General features: G+C 39.8%; 1 protein-coding gene across 2 annotated transcripts in view; it reads left to right on the top strand.

Moving 5' to 3' along the window:
- The first annotated feature begins 1,306 nt into the window (after positions 1–1,306).
- GNE (glucosamine (UDP-N-acetyl)-2-epimerase/N-acetylmannosamine kinase) overlaps positions 1,307–18,154 on the top strand; it is a 31,828-nt gene continuing 14,980 nt past the window's right edge. Inside the window, exon 1 of one of the 2 annotated variants that reach the window (XM_072404548.1) lies at positions 1,307–1,461. In XM_072404548.1, the coding sequence (XP_072260649.1) occupies positions 1,420–1,461 (42 nt within the window). In that variant the 5' untranslated portion in view covers positions 1,307–1,419. Of the gene's footprint in view, positions 1,462–11,474; positions 11,631–18,154 lie in introns of those variants that run through there. The other variant, XM_072404549.1, reaches the window with a different exon arrangement.

Genomic DNA, 18,154 nt, shown 5'->3' with positions numbered 1-18,154 from the left:
AAAAGTATCATACCAATAAATTAAAAAAGTAAAGCCCCAAAAAAACACACCTGAAACAAAACTGCTTTTTAAAAGGCTAAATCTGCACATACAATTGCATAGTATAGGAAAGGGTTAAAACCCTGCCTGGTTATTTTTTGCTGCCTGAACCCATTGAGAAAATGTCACTTTCTGTCCAAAATATACAACAGAAAACTAGAGAAAACTTTGTAAAGAAAAGGAAATATTCCTCTTAGACATCTGACCCCAGAAATGGTGTCCTTAATAGATGTTTTCCCTTCTCCACTTAGAATTGTATTAGGACATTTGGGGGCCCAGAGCGAGACTGCATATGGTGGGACCCCATGCCCTGCCCCCAGCCGCGCACACCCTTCTCATATCCATTTCTAAACATAATAGGAGCCCTGACAGATACAGCACTTGTTCTGGGGATAACTCTAAAGTTAGGATTTCTCCTCACTTTCTTTCTTGGCAATAACAATCTCTACAAATGCTCACGGGGCAGGTCCAATGGGTTACAACCAGCAATAAAAATCTTTCAGAGTTTAACCTTATCCTGATATATCTAAAACTAAAAAAAACTGAGCCAACCATTCTGCTCTAAAAATGTTTGGAGTATAACCCCCTATTTTTTCTTTCTTATATTTCTATTGTTTATATGAAGTTTAGGAGGCTACATTTCCGAACGAAAACAATATTATTTCCTTTATATCATACACACTCATCACGATTTGAGTGGTGCGCTGCTGGCTAATATGGGGGGGAAGGGGGGCTAGGAGGGTGCTGTGCATAGCTTCCTGAAAACAGCACACCAGCCGAGGTAATGCCCTAACGTGACACTGAGCCTCCATAATCAACAGCCAATTAAGAAAAATCAGGAGCAGCAAGAAATGGCAGCTCTATCTGACTTGCTGCAGATTCTAATGTGTGCCGTGATACTGGAGTAGGCAATAAAACAGAAGAGTTCCCTGCATACCTAGCAAGACTGAAAATACAATCTGATTGGTCTGAGTAATTAAAACCAAAGAAACCACATTTCCTATATGACCTCTTAACATGCAGCACAGATTTATAGCTCTGTAAAACATCTGCTCATTCTGTGCACAGACAAGCAATGAGGATGATGTGGAATGAATGGATGAGCTGAGAACCCCAGCTGTAACACCGCCATTACTTTACACTACTTTACAGAATGAACTGCTAGGCTGACCAAAGGAAGAGGAAAGGGGCGGGCCCTGTGCGGAGGGAAGATGGCAGTGGCTGTAATTTGCATAGTGGGCGGGGCCGTGTGTACCTCCGTTAAGAATGGGATGTATCTGCCAATCAAAGAGGCGCTCGGTGTAGTAGAAGAGCTGCGGGGTGACTCGCTATAGACAGAAGGAATCTGCTGAGCCTGGCGTACAGATCCAGCGGATCGGGATGGAGAACAGTGTGTATCCTCGCTCTATGCTGGGTCCTCATGTAAGTCTATGGTCCCCTTTCTCTTCTCCCCAGATTCCCATGCTGCAGAGGCCTGTGATTGCCATGTGACCAATGTAGAGCATTTTATATGGTGCTCCTGCCACGTCCATGTAGTATAGAGCAGAGGAAAGGCTCAGAGGGGGTCTATCTATGTCTGTGTGATGGGTTTGGTGATCAACTCCCTTCCTTTGTCTCTTCCTGTGTCTATGGCTCCTGCACCTATTTATTATACATCACTGATATCTATCCATGGGAATGGAATATTGGGATCTATAGGATATCCCAGTTATTAGCCATTCAATAAGGGGTCATTAACACTGCGCGGCATCATGTGCCAATGTGCGGTATGAAGGCTGCGTTTTTTTAACTTTTAAAGTCTGTGTGCCATGATGTCAGAACGCTCATTGCAAATCAATGAACTGAGACCAAGGGTCATATATGCTTGTGTTAGGGGGTGTTACTGGGGTGGATGAACCCTAGATGAACACAATGGGCCTGATTTATTAAGGCTGGAGTAGATACACTTTCATCGGAACCTGGAATGGATTTGGTCCAGGATTCAAAACATTTGCTAGCAAATAGCAAATGACTTTGAAAATATCCTTTCCAGGCTTGCTGGATCACCCATGTTTACTGATGAAAGTGTATTCTCACCAGCCTTGGAGAGCTTTAATAATTCAGGCCCAATAGGTAGATGTAAAACCTTCAATGAATGACATGAACAATTCCTATATAAAATACCACTTTCACCATTTTTCATCCTTCGTTGCATGTCAGAACGATAGATCTGTCATAGCCTTTTTGCTGCCACTTCTGTCCACAAGTGGTCCAGCAATGGTCTGTCATCTGAAACATCTGTCTCAGGCCAAGATCTGTTTTAGTGATCCATTGACAAAAGACTGAAAGATGCATGAACGAGTGCTGTACATACAGTGCCGTTCTACTCTTTGGAGAGGGGAGTGGGGAGAAAGAACGAGTGGCACCCTGTTGCACTCCCTCCCCTTCACTCGTTATAGGGTCGTTTGTGGAACAGCCAGGACAGGTTCATGAATGATGTTGGACAGCACTGTACACATGTCACATTTTGGTCTGATGCCAACCCTTGAAATGACAATCAGACGAGAACTATCTGACGTGTATATGTAGCCTAAGGCAGACATATCATCACGTGTTTTTCTATAAACTATGTTTTTTACCATTTAAATGGAAGATCTCTCCCCAGCGCTGGTAAAGACTTAATGGGAAGCCCACAGCCTCCTGGGATATCTACAACAAGTGTCCTAGGAGGCTGTGGGCTGCTAATTCTACACATGCCCAATCTCGGCCAGGAGCAGAAGTGTCTTTTTTTTTCCACCGTAAAAAAAAAAAAAAAGCTGATCTCAAGCATTGAGATCAGCACTTTTTTTTATTACACTTTTAAGAAGGCACGTCACCCAGTCTTGCTGCTGCACAGTGCAAAATTGGGTGGGGTAAGTAGAAGAACCCTCGAAAATGATGGCAGCGCCTGCACCTGTATGAAGAAGGAAGACAAGACGACGTAGAACGAGGGATAAACGGCTTCCCAGCAGTAAAGGTAAATGGTATTTTTTTCATGATATTTCCGCTGTAAGGGGATGGTAGCTATATTAGTGCACGTGTAACAACAGAGGTAAATACTGCCCATAAAAATGTTTTCATCTGTGGGAAGTGTAATTGAAAAAAGTTTCTTACGTTAGGCTGCTTAAGGTGTGTTAAAAATCTCCATCAAAAGTACATATGACAGGAGACAACACAGGAGCACAGAAGATAAAGAAAATATGTTGTCACCCTAAAGTAGACTGAACTATGCAGGGATCCCCATGGCAGGATCACCCACTGTTAATCAGACTGAAAATGACTTTTTTAATCACATCACAACACATCTTATTAGCCCATTTTCATGTAACTCTGATGGTCTGTTATTAAATTAGTGATAACTACTAATTACCTGACCAATCTATCATGTTTGCATTGGTTACTAAGACATTCTGTTATTTGTTGATTGGTATTTGTCTGTTAAAACCACGCTGTCATAGTTTCCTTAGGATAATTTCATGGGAGATAATATTTGCAATAGATCAGGTTAAAGACAAAGCATGTTATGGACTTTTCATTCATAATCAATGGAACACTGCCAGACACAGGACGTATTGTACACTACAATATATCCAATTGTTCATTGTTTTCTTGTGTGGTCACAGGACAGTATTGTTTTCCCTATTTTACAGAAATCAGATACTGTATTTTCTTTTAAAGGAAACATGTACTAGGAGCAACAAAACCAACCATTTCTAACTTCTCTTTCAAATTCTACTAACCTGGCTGTCATACTTATCCAATGACTTCTATGCTCTCCAAGGCATTGGCCCAGAATACATGTGTCGATCAGAAAGTATGACTTTACTTGGACTTGAATAATTGCATAGGTTTTCTTGTTCAGTGTTAATCAACTGAAATTTTGTAAAGGATGGAAGCAACCTGCATACATCCCTGAGTTTTCTTTCTTTTCTTAAAGAGAACATACCTGTAAAGAAGAGATGCATTGCTTGCCACCTACTCCACTGTTAGCCAAATCTGCGTAGATTCCCACAGCTCGCAGTTGTTCTTTCTGCTAGCCTCTATGTCATTACTGTAGTGAGGTGCAGGTCACCCAGTGAAAACCCCAGGGGTCCACAAATATGGACACTGCCAGAAGTAGCCTTAGGGGTCCTTATCTTAGCAGCAGGGAAGATTTCAGCATTGGTGGCAGAAGAAGTAGTCTCTTCTTTACAGGTAATATTTGCAGCTTCAGGTATTATAAGCAGTCTCATAATCTAACAGGGTTTCTTAGACATCGGTTGAACACTTATTCAACCCATCAGAAGAAGTTTATATTTCTTCCGCTTTTTGAAGTCCACACGTGTGACCTCTTAGGCATCCCATATGAGAGATTTTAAAGTTTCCATAAGCAGATGGAACTACGGTACTTGTTAAAGTGAGTGCTGAAACAGATGTAAAGCTCCTATAAGCAAGCGAGTCAGGGGTGTATCAACATGTTTGCTGTGCATTTAGAATGCTGGTCTGCAAAATGTTTTTGACTTTACTGTTGAGTAGCTCACATAGCAATTTAGGACACTAGGTCCACAAGCCATTATGGGGTCTATTTATAAAGCAGTAAATCTGGCATTCACTGAAACATTCCTTGGTATAGAATCTTCCTGATCCACATATTTCAATTCTAGTAATTGATTCTCCACCAGGGAATATTTTAATAATTGTTAGATTCACTCCTTTTTCTAAATAGGCCCCCATGAGTCCTTCAACATTGGAAACAGCAGTCATTAGCAGTCCATAATTATTGTGTCAGTAGGATAGCTTTTGTTCTCTTGCCTCGGGGTCTTATTGCCACTACCAGCATAAATAAAAACAAGGAGATGAGAATTTATTGGCTGTGGCGGATAGAGCAGTGGAAAAACCCTAGAAATCTATCTTGTGTATTGCCTTCATAACTACATGGAGATTAAATAGGTTGGTGGGTGGTAGTTTGAGAATATTCAATAGTCCGATGATGTGAGGTGGCTCCTATGTAATGAAGGCTTGTCATCAGTTTTAGGGAAGGGGGTTAGTGTGGTTGGTTAGTCATCTGTCAGTTATTATAGGGGGACTATGAGTGTTGTATTTGAATATACGTTTGCTTTCCTGGACCTATTAAACATGCAGAACTTCCTGAGATATTTGTTTATGTGAGGGAGGAGATGAGGAGAACTGGAAGACATTATTGCCACCACTAACTCATGTGGAAATCAATAGCTAATGCACCTAAATGTTTGAAGCTCAACCATTTTTTACCCCAGGATTTACATATCAGGATGACATCCATATACTCTGTATATATAAAAAAAATCCATAGTTCATAGGAAGCAAATGATGTGTACATTGGAAGACAATTTACTTGCATTGTTCAAAGACCACAACAAGCTTTTCCTGTATCCAGGATTAGCAGCCAGCAAACTGAAACCCAAATTTCTCAGGTATCATGAATTATGAAACTAAACGTTGCACAATATTTTCAAGCCAGGGTGTGTTGTTATATTTGCTGTTATCTGTAATTTGTAAGCTGAAAACTATATTTATTATAGTGTACTTTTTTAGCTCCATATTATTCTCAATGTAGTCTCTTGTGGTTCAGCCCCCTCCCCTATGTTGACCATGCTCCAGTTTAGTAAAAAAAAACTGTTTATAGGTCAGATTAAGGCTGATAGTTGCATTAAGTATTTTTTTTTACTTCCCCCACTTTGCAGTAAGGATGACATGTTTTTCTTAGCTGTGCCATGAGGAATGCTGGCTATTTCAAAACTGGAGTTCCACATCTCTTTCTTTTATTCTAACCTGGTCACTTTTTAACCTGAAATGCATTTGGTTTAATTTGTGGTGATTGGGATGATTATTTGCAGATTAAGTCTACATCAGATAGCCTATCTTCCTTCTGGAGTAGTTAGAAGTAATGTCCAGCATTTTAGGCTTTTTCTGCAAAAATTACTCCCATACTCTTTGAAACTGCTGTTTTCTTGTAAAATTCAAAGCACTCTTGGTGCATTGTCCATGCCATCGCCCTTGATATAGGCAGATCATGTGCGTGCTGGTTAGTATTTGTGTGTTTGGGTAATTCAATTAATCTTGTGAAAAATGGTCTTGCTACTAACATCAGATCATTTCCTGGGGATATCTTGCCTTTAAATCACTTAAGCTACGTACACACGTCCAACGGTTCTGGCCCGATAATCGGCTCAGTTGTCCATCATTGAACGAGCGTCCTGGCGGATCCACGGACGATGGACAACTAACGCTCCTATAACAAGGGAAGGGGAGAACGTGCTGCAGGGTTGCATTGCATGCACTCCAATGGGCTGATCTACACCAGAGCGTATGCTTGAGGCAGATTTTTGAGTGTTATAAATAATGCTCCTTGCAACGCTTTAAAAATTTAAACGCAGGGTAAACGCATCCAATTATTTCCATTGGGGCGTTTTCTTGCGTTAATAACGTAAACACCTGAATAATCGCGGTAAAACCGTCTGTGTAGACCCAGCCAGCAGCCCTGACAGACTCTAGATTAGGAGGTAAGGTGAAGATAGGAGCAGAGGAATAGGACCAACACAAAGGTTATTTTGACACTCCCTGAAGAGGAGAGGGCTATGACGTGCAAGGAGGCTGTGCCAGGAAATTGATTCTTCCTAATGTAGTAATTTTTGGCCAGTTCAAAGGCACATTGCAATTGCTTAATAATTACTTTTTGAATAAACAAGCACTGCATTTAAAATACTTGTTAACTTTATTTTTCTGTTCTTTCACCTGCAATGTTTAGGTATAAATGTATAGGAAAGTCACAGCTGGATACCTCTATAAACTGCAACACAGAAGGACAAATGCAATTATGTTACAGTAAAACACATTTGTAACACCTGGTATTTCCAGTTGTTACATTTTAGGGTACCATAATATTTTACCATAATATTAAGGTTTACTGTGAACAGATGGAGGACTCTAGTCAGATGCCGCATGTTTTCAGGCCTAACCAAGGAAAAATGTCATGCATTAAGATGTATTAATGTGAAGTTACCAATAATATAGAGCACCGTTCTCCCCAGCCCCTTTTAGCTGGACGCACTACTCTGCACTTTTCAGTAACTACCCGGCTGTTTTTGTGTTGTTACAGAAATTTTGGGACACAATACATGGGCAGCCACTCACCTACAGCTCCTACCTACCCAGCCTAAAAACTTTTTGGGGAGAACACTGTAGAGTATGGTGACAAGTGCTCCCAAACTGCTAGGCTCAGTAATTATGGAAGCATTGCATATCAGTGTGGTGGGTGGCCATACTAGCTAATTGTATTGTAGGTGAGGCATCACTTTCATGTTGATTGGCCTTGGCTTGCCCCCTCTAACTGCTTCAATAATATTCAAGATATATTAATATTCAAGAGTGACCATCCAATGATGGGTCAGTTATTAGTTGTGAAAGGTTGGAGGAGACAGTCATCAGCAAACCAGCTGTTGTTTTTAGGAGAAAATCTCAAAGATATTCAGGGATTCTAGGGTACCAGACAAAGAACACTTAACATTAAGGATTAAGAATAGGGTGTAGTTACAGCTTACGTTCAGGTGAAGTGTTCTAAGCTTAGGATAATTTACCCATATTGTACTTGCACTTACTAACAATTTATCAGTCTAGGAGTAGCATGTTTTTTAAACGGGCAGTCATTACAGGATAACTCCATCTTCAGCAGTACCATACCTACATTCTGAGTAATTTTAGATTACTTTTGACAGTTCCCTGTCTGGCTCCTAGGCCACGTAAGCAGCTATGTTGATATCAGCTAGCTTGCTTTTTATGTTGATGCCGCAGAGCACTATATTGTATGCTGACTACCCCCACTGCTGTTCCATCCTAGTGACTCTCTCAGTAAGATAATCAGTGTAAAAGATGCCTATGTGTTTCATCAGTCATTTGACAAAATCTCCTCCCATTAGTTTTGCGGGTGTATTTTTATAAATTGGATTCAATTAGAAAAATGTATTAATCAGGACTAAAACGTGATATATACATTTTCTAATTCATCCAATACAACAAATTATTAATTTTTGGTGAAAAGTTGGGTGTGACTTGGGACAAAATATTTCCCTTGGTGTTTGTTAAAATGATCTTACTGCTTGTCAGATAATATGAACATTCCAAAGGGGTTTATTTATAATGCAGTGAACCTTATATTCACTGAAATATTCCCTTGTGGAAAATCAATTACAACCATTGAACAAGGGCATTGAAAGATTTTCCACCAGGATATGGTTCAGTGAATGTCAGATTCTCTGCTTTATAAATAGAGCCCCAAATAATATTAATGTAAATATGTGACTAATAAAATAGATTGCATGCCTTGGATTTTTCTAGTAGAATGGGATATGGCACAATTCAGAATGTTTTAGTAAGCAGGTATAATGTGGTGCAATAGGTCACTGAGTTACTAATGACTACAAACTAAAAATAATATTTCACATTTACAACAGCCATATAAAAATGCACCATTTCAGTATCAGCATACCAAACCTCTTTTCTTACCAGACCAGTTTTTACAGTTCTGATGTGCATTTGTTTAACTTGAAATATTATTTCTTTACTTTTAAAGTAAAGTTATGCTTAAAACAGAAATATGGACTTTAGGACTATATATACACAGTCCTATGTTGGGGTGACAGCCTGTAGCGTAGTGACGTAGTGGCACAGTAATCTGAAGGTGTGTGAGCATCCAGATTTTAGTAAGTGAAGTGTTCATTAAACATTTTACTGTGACTTAATTTGTTGGGATTACAATCATCTAATTAGAGATCCCATTGAACATATTTTGGACTGTCAGCTGTACAAATACAAAATAAATACTAATAATTGCAATAATTATAGTGATTAGAAAGGTATTATAAGCTAAATGTGTTCTATTAAAACTTTATTAAAAGTTATAGGTTTTACTGAAGCATCGATTTGTTTAGTAGTTTTAATTAGGCACAGAGCAAGAAGAGGGGTAAAAAATATGCCGTTAGGTTAATTGGCTTCTCCCCAAAATTGTCCTTAGACTGTATTAAAAACCTTCGACTATGGTAGGGACATTAGATTGTGAGCTCCTTTGAGGAACAGTTAGTGACATGACTATAGACTTTGTACAGCGCTGCATAATATGTCTGGCTATATAAATACTGTGTAATAATAATAAGTTGAACTGTAGTCATGTGATAAATCTTGTTTCAGGATCAGGTGTAAGGAAGTAGATTAAGAAGTGCTGCCTATACACACACAGTGTTGTGTCATTCACACTGTTCGCTCTGTTGGACCAATCAGAGAGCTCCTAATGCTGTATCAATTTCCAGAAAGTAGCTTTGTCACACTTAAAGGCAACCTGTTAAACATTCAGGGTTTGAACAAATTAATGTGTGTTAATACTTCGGTCCATTTTTACTTGTGTGATGATCGGACATCACTATAACACATTTACAGTTGAATATGGTGACACATTCAGGCGTGGTAATGTGGGTATATAAACACAAGGGATGATTAAATGTAATATCGTATCAATATTTCCCAATATTAGACACACATACTGTATGTGAAGAATGTTGAAACATACTTTTTAAAGGACTATTCCTGTTCAAAAAAGAACACCTGGCACACCAGATGAAGGTGTTGTTCTTAGTTATTTTATTACACAGATTGTATAATAAATTCCAACTTATCAGTTGCATCTTTGTACATGATTTCACCATCACATGCAGAAAACAACTGCTTTAATTCTTGTATGAAATTATTTCATTGATAAAATCATTGGATGTCATTTTCCTGGTTCTCTACAAACCACTGAAAAGGACATTGTAATTGTTGGTGCTTGAGGCACAAAGTGTGTAAGCACATGATTCCAAATAGCTGATACTTCAAAGGCAGTGCTAAATCCTTCCTAAGAATATGGGTTTTGGAACAGTCCTGTGACCATTTTCAGACAAGAATACTTAAAGGCTACAAGAGATTTCTCTAAGAGGCTTTCCTGATAACATCCCCAGTCCCTAGGTCTCTGGACTTGTATTGGTACAAAGCGCTATAGGCTGATGACTGTATAGAAAACATTAACTGTGGAAATAAGTGTGAACTAAAACTCCAAAGACACATATGTAAAAGTTGCACTGAGATTTATTTTTTTTTTCTTTTATACCATTTGTATCTTTTAAACTTAGTTTTTGTGTCACCAGGGAAACACTAACTGACGTGTCACATGGACTTCTAAAATGAGAGTGGAGGAAACTAACCCCAAAATACATCTACAGTCTGTCAGACGATTTGGTGTGTTTTGTTTCCAGAAAAGTGGAAGTTGGTGGCTGACATGTCTAGGCGACCTGGGTACTCTGTCACTAGAATAAACCCAAAAACAAAGAAAAAGCATTTTACCATGTTTGCTGCCACTCTTTGTACCTATTCAGAGATGACCCCCGGGCACTGTGGTTTCCTCAGTTACTATGTAATTACAGGACACGCTTTCCTTTTTCATTCACATCTATGCGGGGGCAAAAAGAGATTAAAAAATCAAAGGGGCAACTTGGAGCAGCTAAAAAAGAAACAATAGAAGCAATTCACAAAGCAAGTGACAGTCTCTTTAAATCCCACCACCAAACCACTTATTGAAGTGACCCCCCACAGCTCTTTTGTTGTCCAAAATACTTTGGGAAAAGTTCCATGACAAAGCCTACCCAGGTTTGTAGGATGTGATTGGGGCAGGCAGCAGGCTGTCTGGAGGTCACATGACCCTCCATTCCCAGCACTTTGTCTGGCTGTGAGGGATTGCTGCCAAGGCAGGATTGGATTAGAAAAGAAAGTGGCTTCACAAGAGACAGGGGTGCTGATTTGAATGGGCAAACTAATGGTTATTGGATTCTTCACCCTCATATGTTATCCTGCAGTAAGACAAAAGAATTTTGGATAGTAAAAATTATTTCAGTGGCTGTTTCAGAGTAAGGTGCAAAATGTGGGGCCCTAGGTCAGTTCTGCACAGGGACCCACTGTTACCACCTATAGGTGTGAAAAGGGCCCCACATTGTAAGAAATGTGTTTATACCCCCAGGGTTTCTGAATGAAGTGCACAGGGACTTTCCACATTGACCCCAGAAACGTTCTGCTTTTAGTTTTTACCTCAGTAGAACCTTTAGTTGGAAGTGATACTAAACGTGTTTGTTCCACTGCAGGGTTCATGGCACTGGGAGCTCAACTCAAATATTTGAGCACACAGAGCCATGTCAGCCCACAGCAATACATCGTCCCGACAGCCACGCCCAATAACTCACGGAGTAGGCCGGGCTCTGGCCACGCCTACCTTGTCCTACGCGCGAAGCTATTGGAGGACGGATGGCTACGTCCATCGGTCACTGTGGGCTCGTGCTCTTGTTGAGTATGGGGGTTTTGGCCACGCCCCTGTTCTGTTTCTCTGGCGTCAGGCCGCAGAAGCTCGAGCTTGCCTTGCCGCAACCCTGTCTCGTGCACGCGCATAGCCTGGCATCACCAGCGTGGCAGTGTAGCGGGAGCGAGGCACGGCCCCCTGTGTGTAAGGAGCCAGGAAGAAGAGAGGCGAGCTGTGTTGTAAGGTGACCGGTCTTTTTTATTTTTTGTTATTGCCCCCCCCCCCCATACTCATTTCTCTGTATTGTCAGTGTTCTCTATGGCATTGTGAACTATTTATATAATGAGGCCCTAAGGCTGTGGTAGAATATACGGGCCTTTTCCTGTATAGAGTGACTTATAAATGTAAACTTTCTGGGGATTCCTTGTTGAGGGATAAGTAGTGGAGGAGATGTTCGGTGACCACAACATACTTTCTGTCCTAATGATAGAATACAGAGAGCGTTGTCCTCCTGGGATAGGGGTATGTTATTTGTAGGAGGATCTAGAAAGAAGTATTTTATTTACCCCCCATATTCAGAACATTTCCAGGTCCTGTCACTTTCACCTACGCAACATCTCCAAAATCCGCCCCTACCTGTCCCCAGAGACCACCAAACTCCTTGTACATGCTCTTATCATCTCTCACCTGGACTACTGTAACCTCCCCCTCTCTGGTATTCCACTAACCCGACTCTCTCCTCTACAATCTATTATGAATGCTGCAGCCAGACTCATCCATCCTTCCCTCCGCTCCTCTTCTGCTGCATCTCTTTGTAGTTCTCTCCATTGGCTTCCATTTCACTTTAGAATCAAATTTAGGCTCCTGTGCTTTGCCTTCAAATCCCTCCACAGTTATTGTCCCACTTACATCTCTGACATGGTAAAAAAAATACTTCCATGGTCGCCCTCTCCGCTCCTCCAATGACCTACTAATGACTTCCTCACTCATAACCTCATCACACGCATGGCTCTGAGACTTCTTTAGAGTTGCCCCAACTCTCTGGAATGGTCTTCCTCGGCCTATTCGGCTTGCTCCTACTTTCTGCTCATTTAAAAGAGCACACAAACCCATTTTTTCAAACTTGCCTACCCATCTTCTGTCTTTTGAAACCATCACTACTTCCCAGAACTACATATTCCCCTCCTATTGTGTGATAATTCCCCCACCTACTAGATTGTAAGCTCTTTGGAGCAGTGTCCTCTCCTCCTCCTGTGTCACTGTCTGTATTCGTCTGTTATTTGCAACCCCTATTTAATGTACAGCGCTGTGTGGTATGTTGGCGCTATATAACTCCTTTTTATTAATAATATTATTAAAGCATTAATAAAAGAAAACCATTGCAGGCACCACATCTAAGGGCTGATAAGCTGCAATAGTTTTTCATGTCTGTTCCTGACTTTATATACAGTATAGGAAGTAAACATTAGTTGTGGGACGGGTAAATATTTATTGTTTTTAGGCAGCCCATATTTACAAGATTTTATTCTGGTTGGCAGGTGGTGTAGTAGGCACTCCCGCTACAAAATTCAGGGCAAGTTTTGACTTGATGAAAGTAAAAATAATGCAGTTTCTTTCTGTCTGACCCCTAAGTGGTGGAGTTGGGGTTTGAATATTAGGTGCTGAATCATAGGAGACAATTTTTTTCTTCTTCCAATACCGATCGGTCACAGGAGACCAGTTTACACCTGGTTGTAATAGCAGTTCTCTGGGGCGTCTGCTGTAAGGTGGAGTTTATTTGTACCTAGGAGCATACATCATAACCTATGCATGAAATTTCTCACGTAGGAGATAATAAAAATAGAACCATTGTTAAAGTGTATGTCAAGCCAAAATATTTATTTTTAGTTGAGATGGGGAATGGTAAAAAAAATGATCAGGTTATATTGTACTGTGTGTCACAAAAATGAGAGGAAAAGTTTCCACGGTGAAATTTCTGTTTTGGAGATTTATTTGGGTTCCCCAATTGGAAATGTTTTGTTCTGGTAAAACTTGCAAAAAAATGGCAAAGGGTCTAGCCCATTGCTGCTGTATCCAGATCACCAGAAAGATGGCATTGTTTGAAAACAAATAACACTGTTTAATATAAATGTGGTGATCAGTTAAAAAGTTTGCTACTTTTCAGCTTGATTGTCTAAATGCCACTTTGGCATTTTAAAGTCCTATTCACTATAATGAAAAAGTGTCAGTCAAGGTGGAGTGAAAACATTCACTAGCAACTAAATTGTGAACAGGGTACCTGGCTGTAAGGCTATGTTCATACGTTTGGGCATGAGGTTGTGGTGCGTTTACCGCTTCCTCATGCCAGGGAACTGCTGCCACTAGTGAAGGCACTTCATGTATTTTCTCCAGGCGGTGAATCTATTGGGGGATAAAAAGGGGCAGCCTTGAGCGGCTTTAAGTATCGGCCGCTCACGTGGGATTGCTCGACTCCAAAGCAGGTGTAAACTATTCCTTTATTCCTATAAAGGAATCTCTGGAATGCTGCTGTCTGGATCTTGTTTGTATGGAAGTGCTGTTCTGATTGTGTGCTAGTGCACGTTTATGTGGTGTGTAAAAGGAAACATGTCATTACTGACCCGTGCTTAAAACTGTGTCAGCATACCAACCAGGTAACTCAGGTGACACCAGTTCTTTCTTTCAGTGTCACTGGAGCAAGTATGCAGGTTAGGAAATTTGACTCTGCTCAAACTTTCCAGATCTGCATGCTTGTTAAGGGTCATTGTTGCAGGTCAAGGTCGAAGGATCAACAAAACAGACAGGCAATTTTCAGCTTCTAAACCACTTTAGAGTCCAATCAGCATGGTATGGTCAGCTCTTCACTTGACCTCTCTCACCAACTTGGTGGTCAGCTTAACACAACATGGTATAAAGTGAACAGTAAGCAGACAGATTTTCTTATACTTGATGACCAGGAGCTTTCTTTTTACGCTGTGTACAATGTTTGTTGGCTTAAGCTGCTCATAGTGCATTAGCATGAAAAGCCTGTTTAATATGTCAAGCATGGAGCCTGTACACACAGAGGATATGACAAGGTAAACGAAAAATATATTTATAATATAGCATTCATATTGCTGCACAAGCCATTTTGCAATGTGATTGGGTGAATGATTGTCTTAGCTGTCTGCTGTATTAAGAATTTAATTTTTGATGAGATATTTCCTAAGAGCTAGTTCACACGGCCAGATGCGAAGTAGTGTGGTTACCACTTCACAGCCACATTCAGCCATGTTGCCTTTTCTCCTATTATTATTATTATTAATATTACACAGTATTTATATGGCGCCATCATATTACGCAGTGCTGTACAAAGTCCATAGTCATGTCACTAACTGTCCCTCAAAGGAGCTCACAATCTAATGTCCCTACTATAGTCATATGCCACTAATGTAGTCTAAGGTCAATTGTTAGGGAGAAGCCAATTAACCTCACTGCGTGTTTTTGGGATGTGGGAGGAAACCGGAGTACCCGGAGGAAACCCACGCAGACACGGGGAGAACCTGCAAACTCCATGCAGATTATGTCCTGGTTGGAGATCGAGCCTGGGACCTAGCGCTGCAAAGGCCAGAGTGCTAACCCCTGAGTTGACACACTTTTATGCAAAGGATTGAATAGACATCCAGCTGTCAAACTCAGCAAGTAACCTTTTGGTGCACAGGTTCTACCACATGTGCAAAAGACAAAAACTTTATAAAAGAAGGAGTCTGACATTCCCTCGACATTCCACAACTGGTGGAAATCAATTGAAACACATGGACCTGTTAGATTGCCAAAAGGGAATGTCTGAGAAAATGTTTAATTTCCTTTTTTTTAAACTAACCCTGAGTAAATTTCCAGGTTCATTTTTTAGTTGTAAAAATTATTTTTTAAACTAAATTATTATTGTTTCGTAAAGTACAATTTAGCTGATGATTTTGCCTTTCATTCTGTAATGTGATACTTTTTATGTACCCTCTGCCATTGAAAACTGATGAAAGTATTTTTGTACATTTCTACAGTAGGGTCAAGGTAGCATTTTATTGTGACAGTTTGCCCACTGCCCCAGAGCAAGCAAGACCTGTCAATCAGTTTTTTGCAGCTTTCCAGTTTGCCAATCATTTCTAAAAATAATTTTAGATATGTTTTAGGCAGTTTGGGTTGTATGTATACTTCTGAAAGTTTGGGAAAAAAGTTTTATGTAATAGTCATTCAGTGTACCTGGTGAGATGGGTTTAGTAATGAATTACAAATTATAATATCAATAAATTTGCACAGGTAAAATGCATTAAAATTGAAGTATGTTTAAACTGCAATATACTTGAAGTGAATCTCAAAACAAAAGTGTAATTTCCTGCAGTTTGCCAGTCCTTATATATGACAGCTGCATCCATTTTCACTTTTTACATTAAAAACGTACATTTTTAGAGAATAGCTTGGTACGCAGTTTTGTGTATGGATATGCTTTAAACTTTGATGTTTACTTTTGCTCTTTGTTTGATCAGTGAGGTAACCTTTTATGTGGGAAGTAGACACTCCATTTAAAGGTATGTCAAACAATAAATATTTAGCTGGAGAGTCTTGTGAACTGTTGCTTTCAGAATTGTAAAATGGCCATACCCTTGTGTACATTGGTGGTTCTGCAGAATAGTTGTTCAGGATAGGTAATGGAAAGTCAGAATACATGGGAATAACTATATCTGCCGATATTAGCTCAAACAGAGGAAACAGTTTTAACTTAATTGGTAAGCAGTGCAAAAAGTAATTGTAATGTGCAGTAACTTTGCATCCAGATCATATCTGCCATATGTTGTACCTAATTGTGATTACTGTGGGATACTACAGTTTGCTTATTGGCATTGCTTTACGTACTGCTCATTTATTGCAGGGCCTTGGAAGAATGCCCTAATTTCCTGTTAATAATTGCAGGATATTGTCACAATTATATCAATTTGCTTAAGAATAGTTTATAGAGTTGTAAAAATAAATTGTGAACCCTCTCTTTTAATGAGGAAGTATTTAAACAGGTAGACAATGGAATAGCAGTTGATATAGTGTACTTGGACTTTGCTAAAGCATTTGACACTGTACCCCACAGACAGTTAATATGCAATTTAGAATCAATCTGTAAATGGATAGAGAACTGGCTTCAAGATCGCATCCAGAGAGTTGTAATTAAAGATTTATACTCTGAATGGTCTAAGGTTATTATTGGGTACCCCAGGGTTCAGTGTTGGGACCTTTACTGTTTAACATCCTTATAAATGATATAGAGTTTGGGACTAAAAGTACCATTTCTGTGTTTGTAGATGACACCAAACTATGTAATAGAATTAAGTCCATACAGGATGTCAATAATCTACAAGCAGACCTGGATGTACTGTTTGATTGGACAGCCAAGTAGCAAATGATATTTATTATAGATAAATGTAAAGTTATGCACTAGGGAGCTAACAACATGCATGCGTCATACTGTCAAGGGGGAGTACATTTGGGGGAGTCAGAAATGGAAAATGATCTGGGGGTTCTGGTACATCCTAGTCTTAAAAACAGCTTGCAATGCCAAGCTGCAATATCTAAAGTTAGTAAAGTACTTTCTTGTATTAAAAGAGGAATAGACTTTAGAGATGGAGACATATTCCTGCCCCTGTACAAAGCATTGGTCAGACCACATATGGGATATGCAGTCCAGTTTTGGGCACCAGTTCACAAAAAGGACATTGTTGAATTTGGGGGAGTGCAGAGAAGGGAAACTAAAATAATAAAAGGAATGGAGGAACTCAGCTATGAGGAGAGATTAACTGAACTGAATCTATTATCCCTTGAGAAGAGACGTTTAAGGGGGGATATGATTACCCTATATAACTATATAAACGGTCCATATGGAGAACTCTCTTCCCAATTATTTACTTTATCATTACAAAGAACAAGAGGGCACTCTTTGCGTCTGGAGGAAAAGAAGTTTACGCTCTGGATAAGGAAGGGATTCTTCACTGTAAGGTCTGTGAAAATGTGGAAACGGCTCCCTCAGGAAGTAGTTTTAGCAACTACTATAGATTTCTTTAGGAAAAAGCTGGATGTTTTTCTAGAAGCACAGAAAATAACTGGGTATTAAGGCTTTAAAGTAAAAATAACAGTGACTGTTGATCTAGAAAACATCCGATTGCCTTATGAAATCAGAAAATAATTTTTTCCCGTTGAAGTAAATTGTACCAGGGATTTTTTTGCCTTCCTCTGGACAAACTATGTCCTATAGGGTTTTATTCCTGGGATATGTTTATTTCCCTTGTGGTTGAACTTGATGGACTTATGTCTTTTTTCAACCTAACCTACTATGTAACTATGTAACCCAAGCTACCATTGTTCATGAGCAACTTTGTATTGGCTACATAATCACTTTGGGCCTTTATGTTGCTAGGAATAAAGTGAGAGTTGTTGGTTAAGAGCCCTTGGAACAATGTGTAACTCTGTTGCTAAGCAATTGGCTTTTTGCAGCCTTTTATCTATCTTTGGTAACTACTCCTGTTGTCCAGTGCCCCTGCTAGTGACTATTGCATGTGCGATTTTTAGCTGAAGAGACCATAACGAAGCCTAGTGAAAATAAGTGATCATGTCATTTAGGTTTATAGTTCTGACATATATGGATACTAACATGCAGTTTGATCTTGTAAAGCTGCGTACACACCTGCAATTTTTCTCGTTGGAAAGGATCTTTCACGATCCTTTCCAACGAGAAAAGACTGCACGATGCAT

The sequence above is a fragment of the Pyxicephalus adspersus genome, chromosome 3 (assembly GCF_032062135.1).
Source record: "Pyxicephalus adspersus chromosome 3, UCB_Pads_2.0, whole genome shotgun sequence".
NCBI lineage: Eukaryota > Metazoa > Chordata > Amphibia > Anura > Pyxicephalidae > Pyxicephalus > Pyxicephalus adspersus.
Note: the sequence above shows the minus strand (reverse complement) of the source record. Positions and strands in the feature narration are given on the sequence as shown.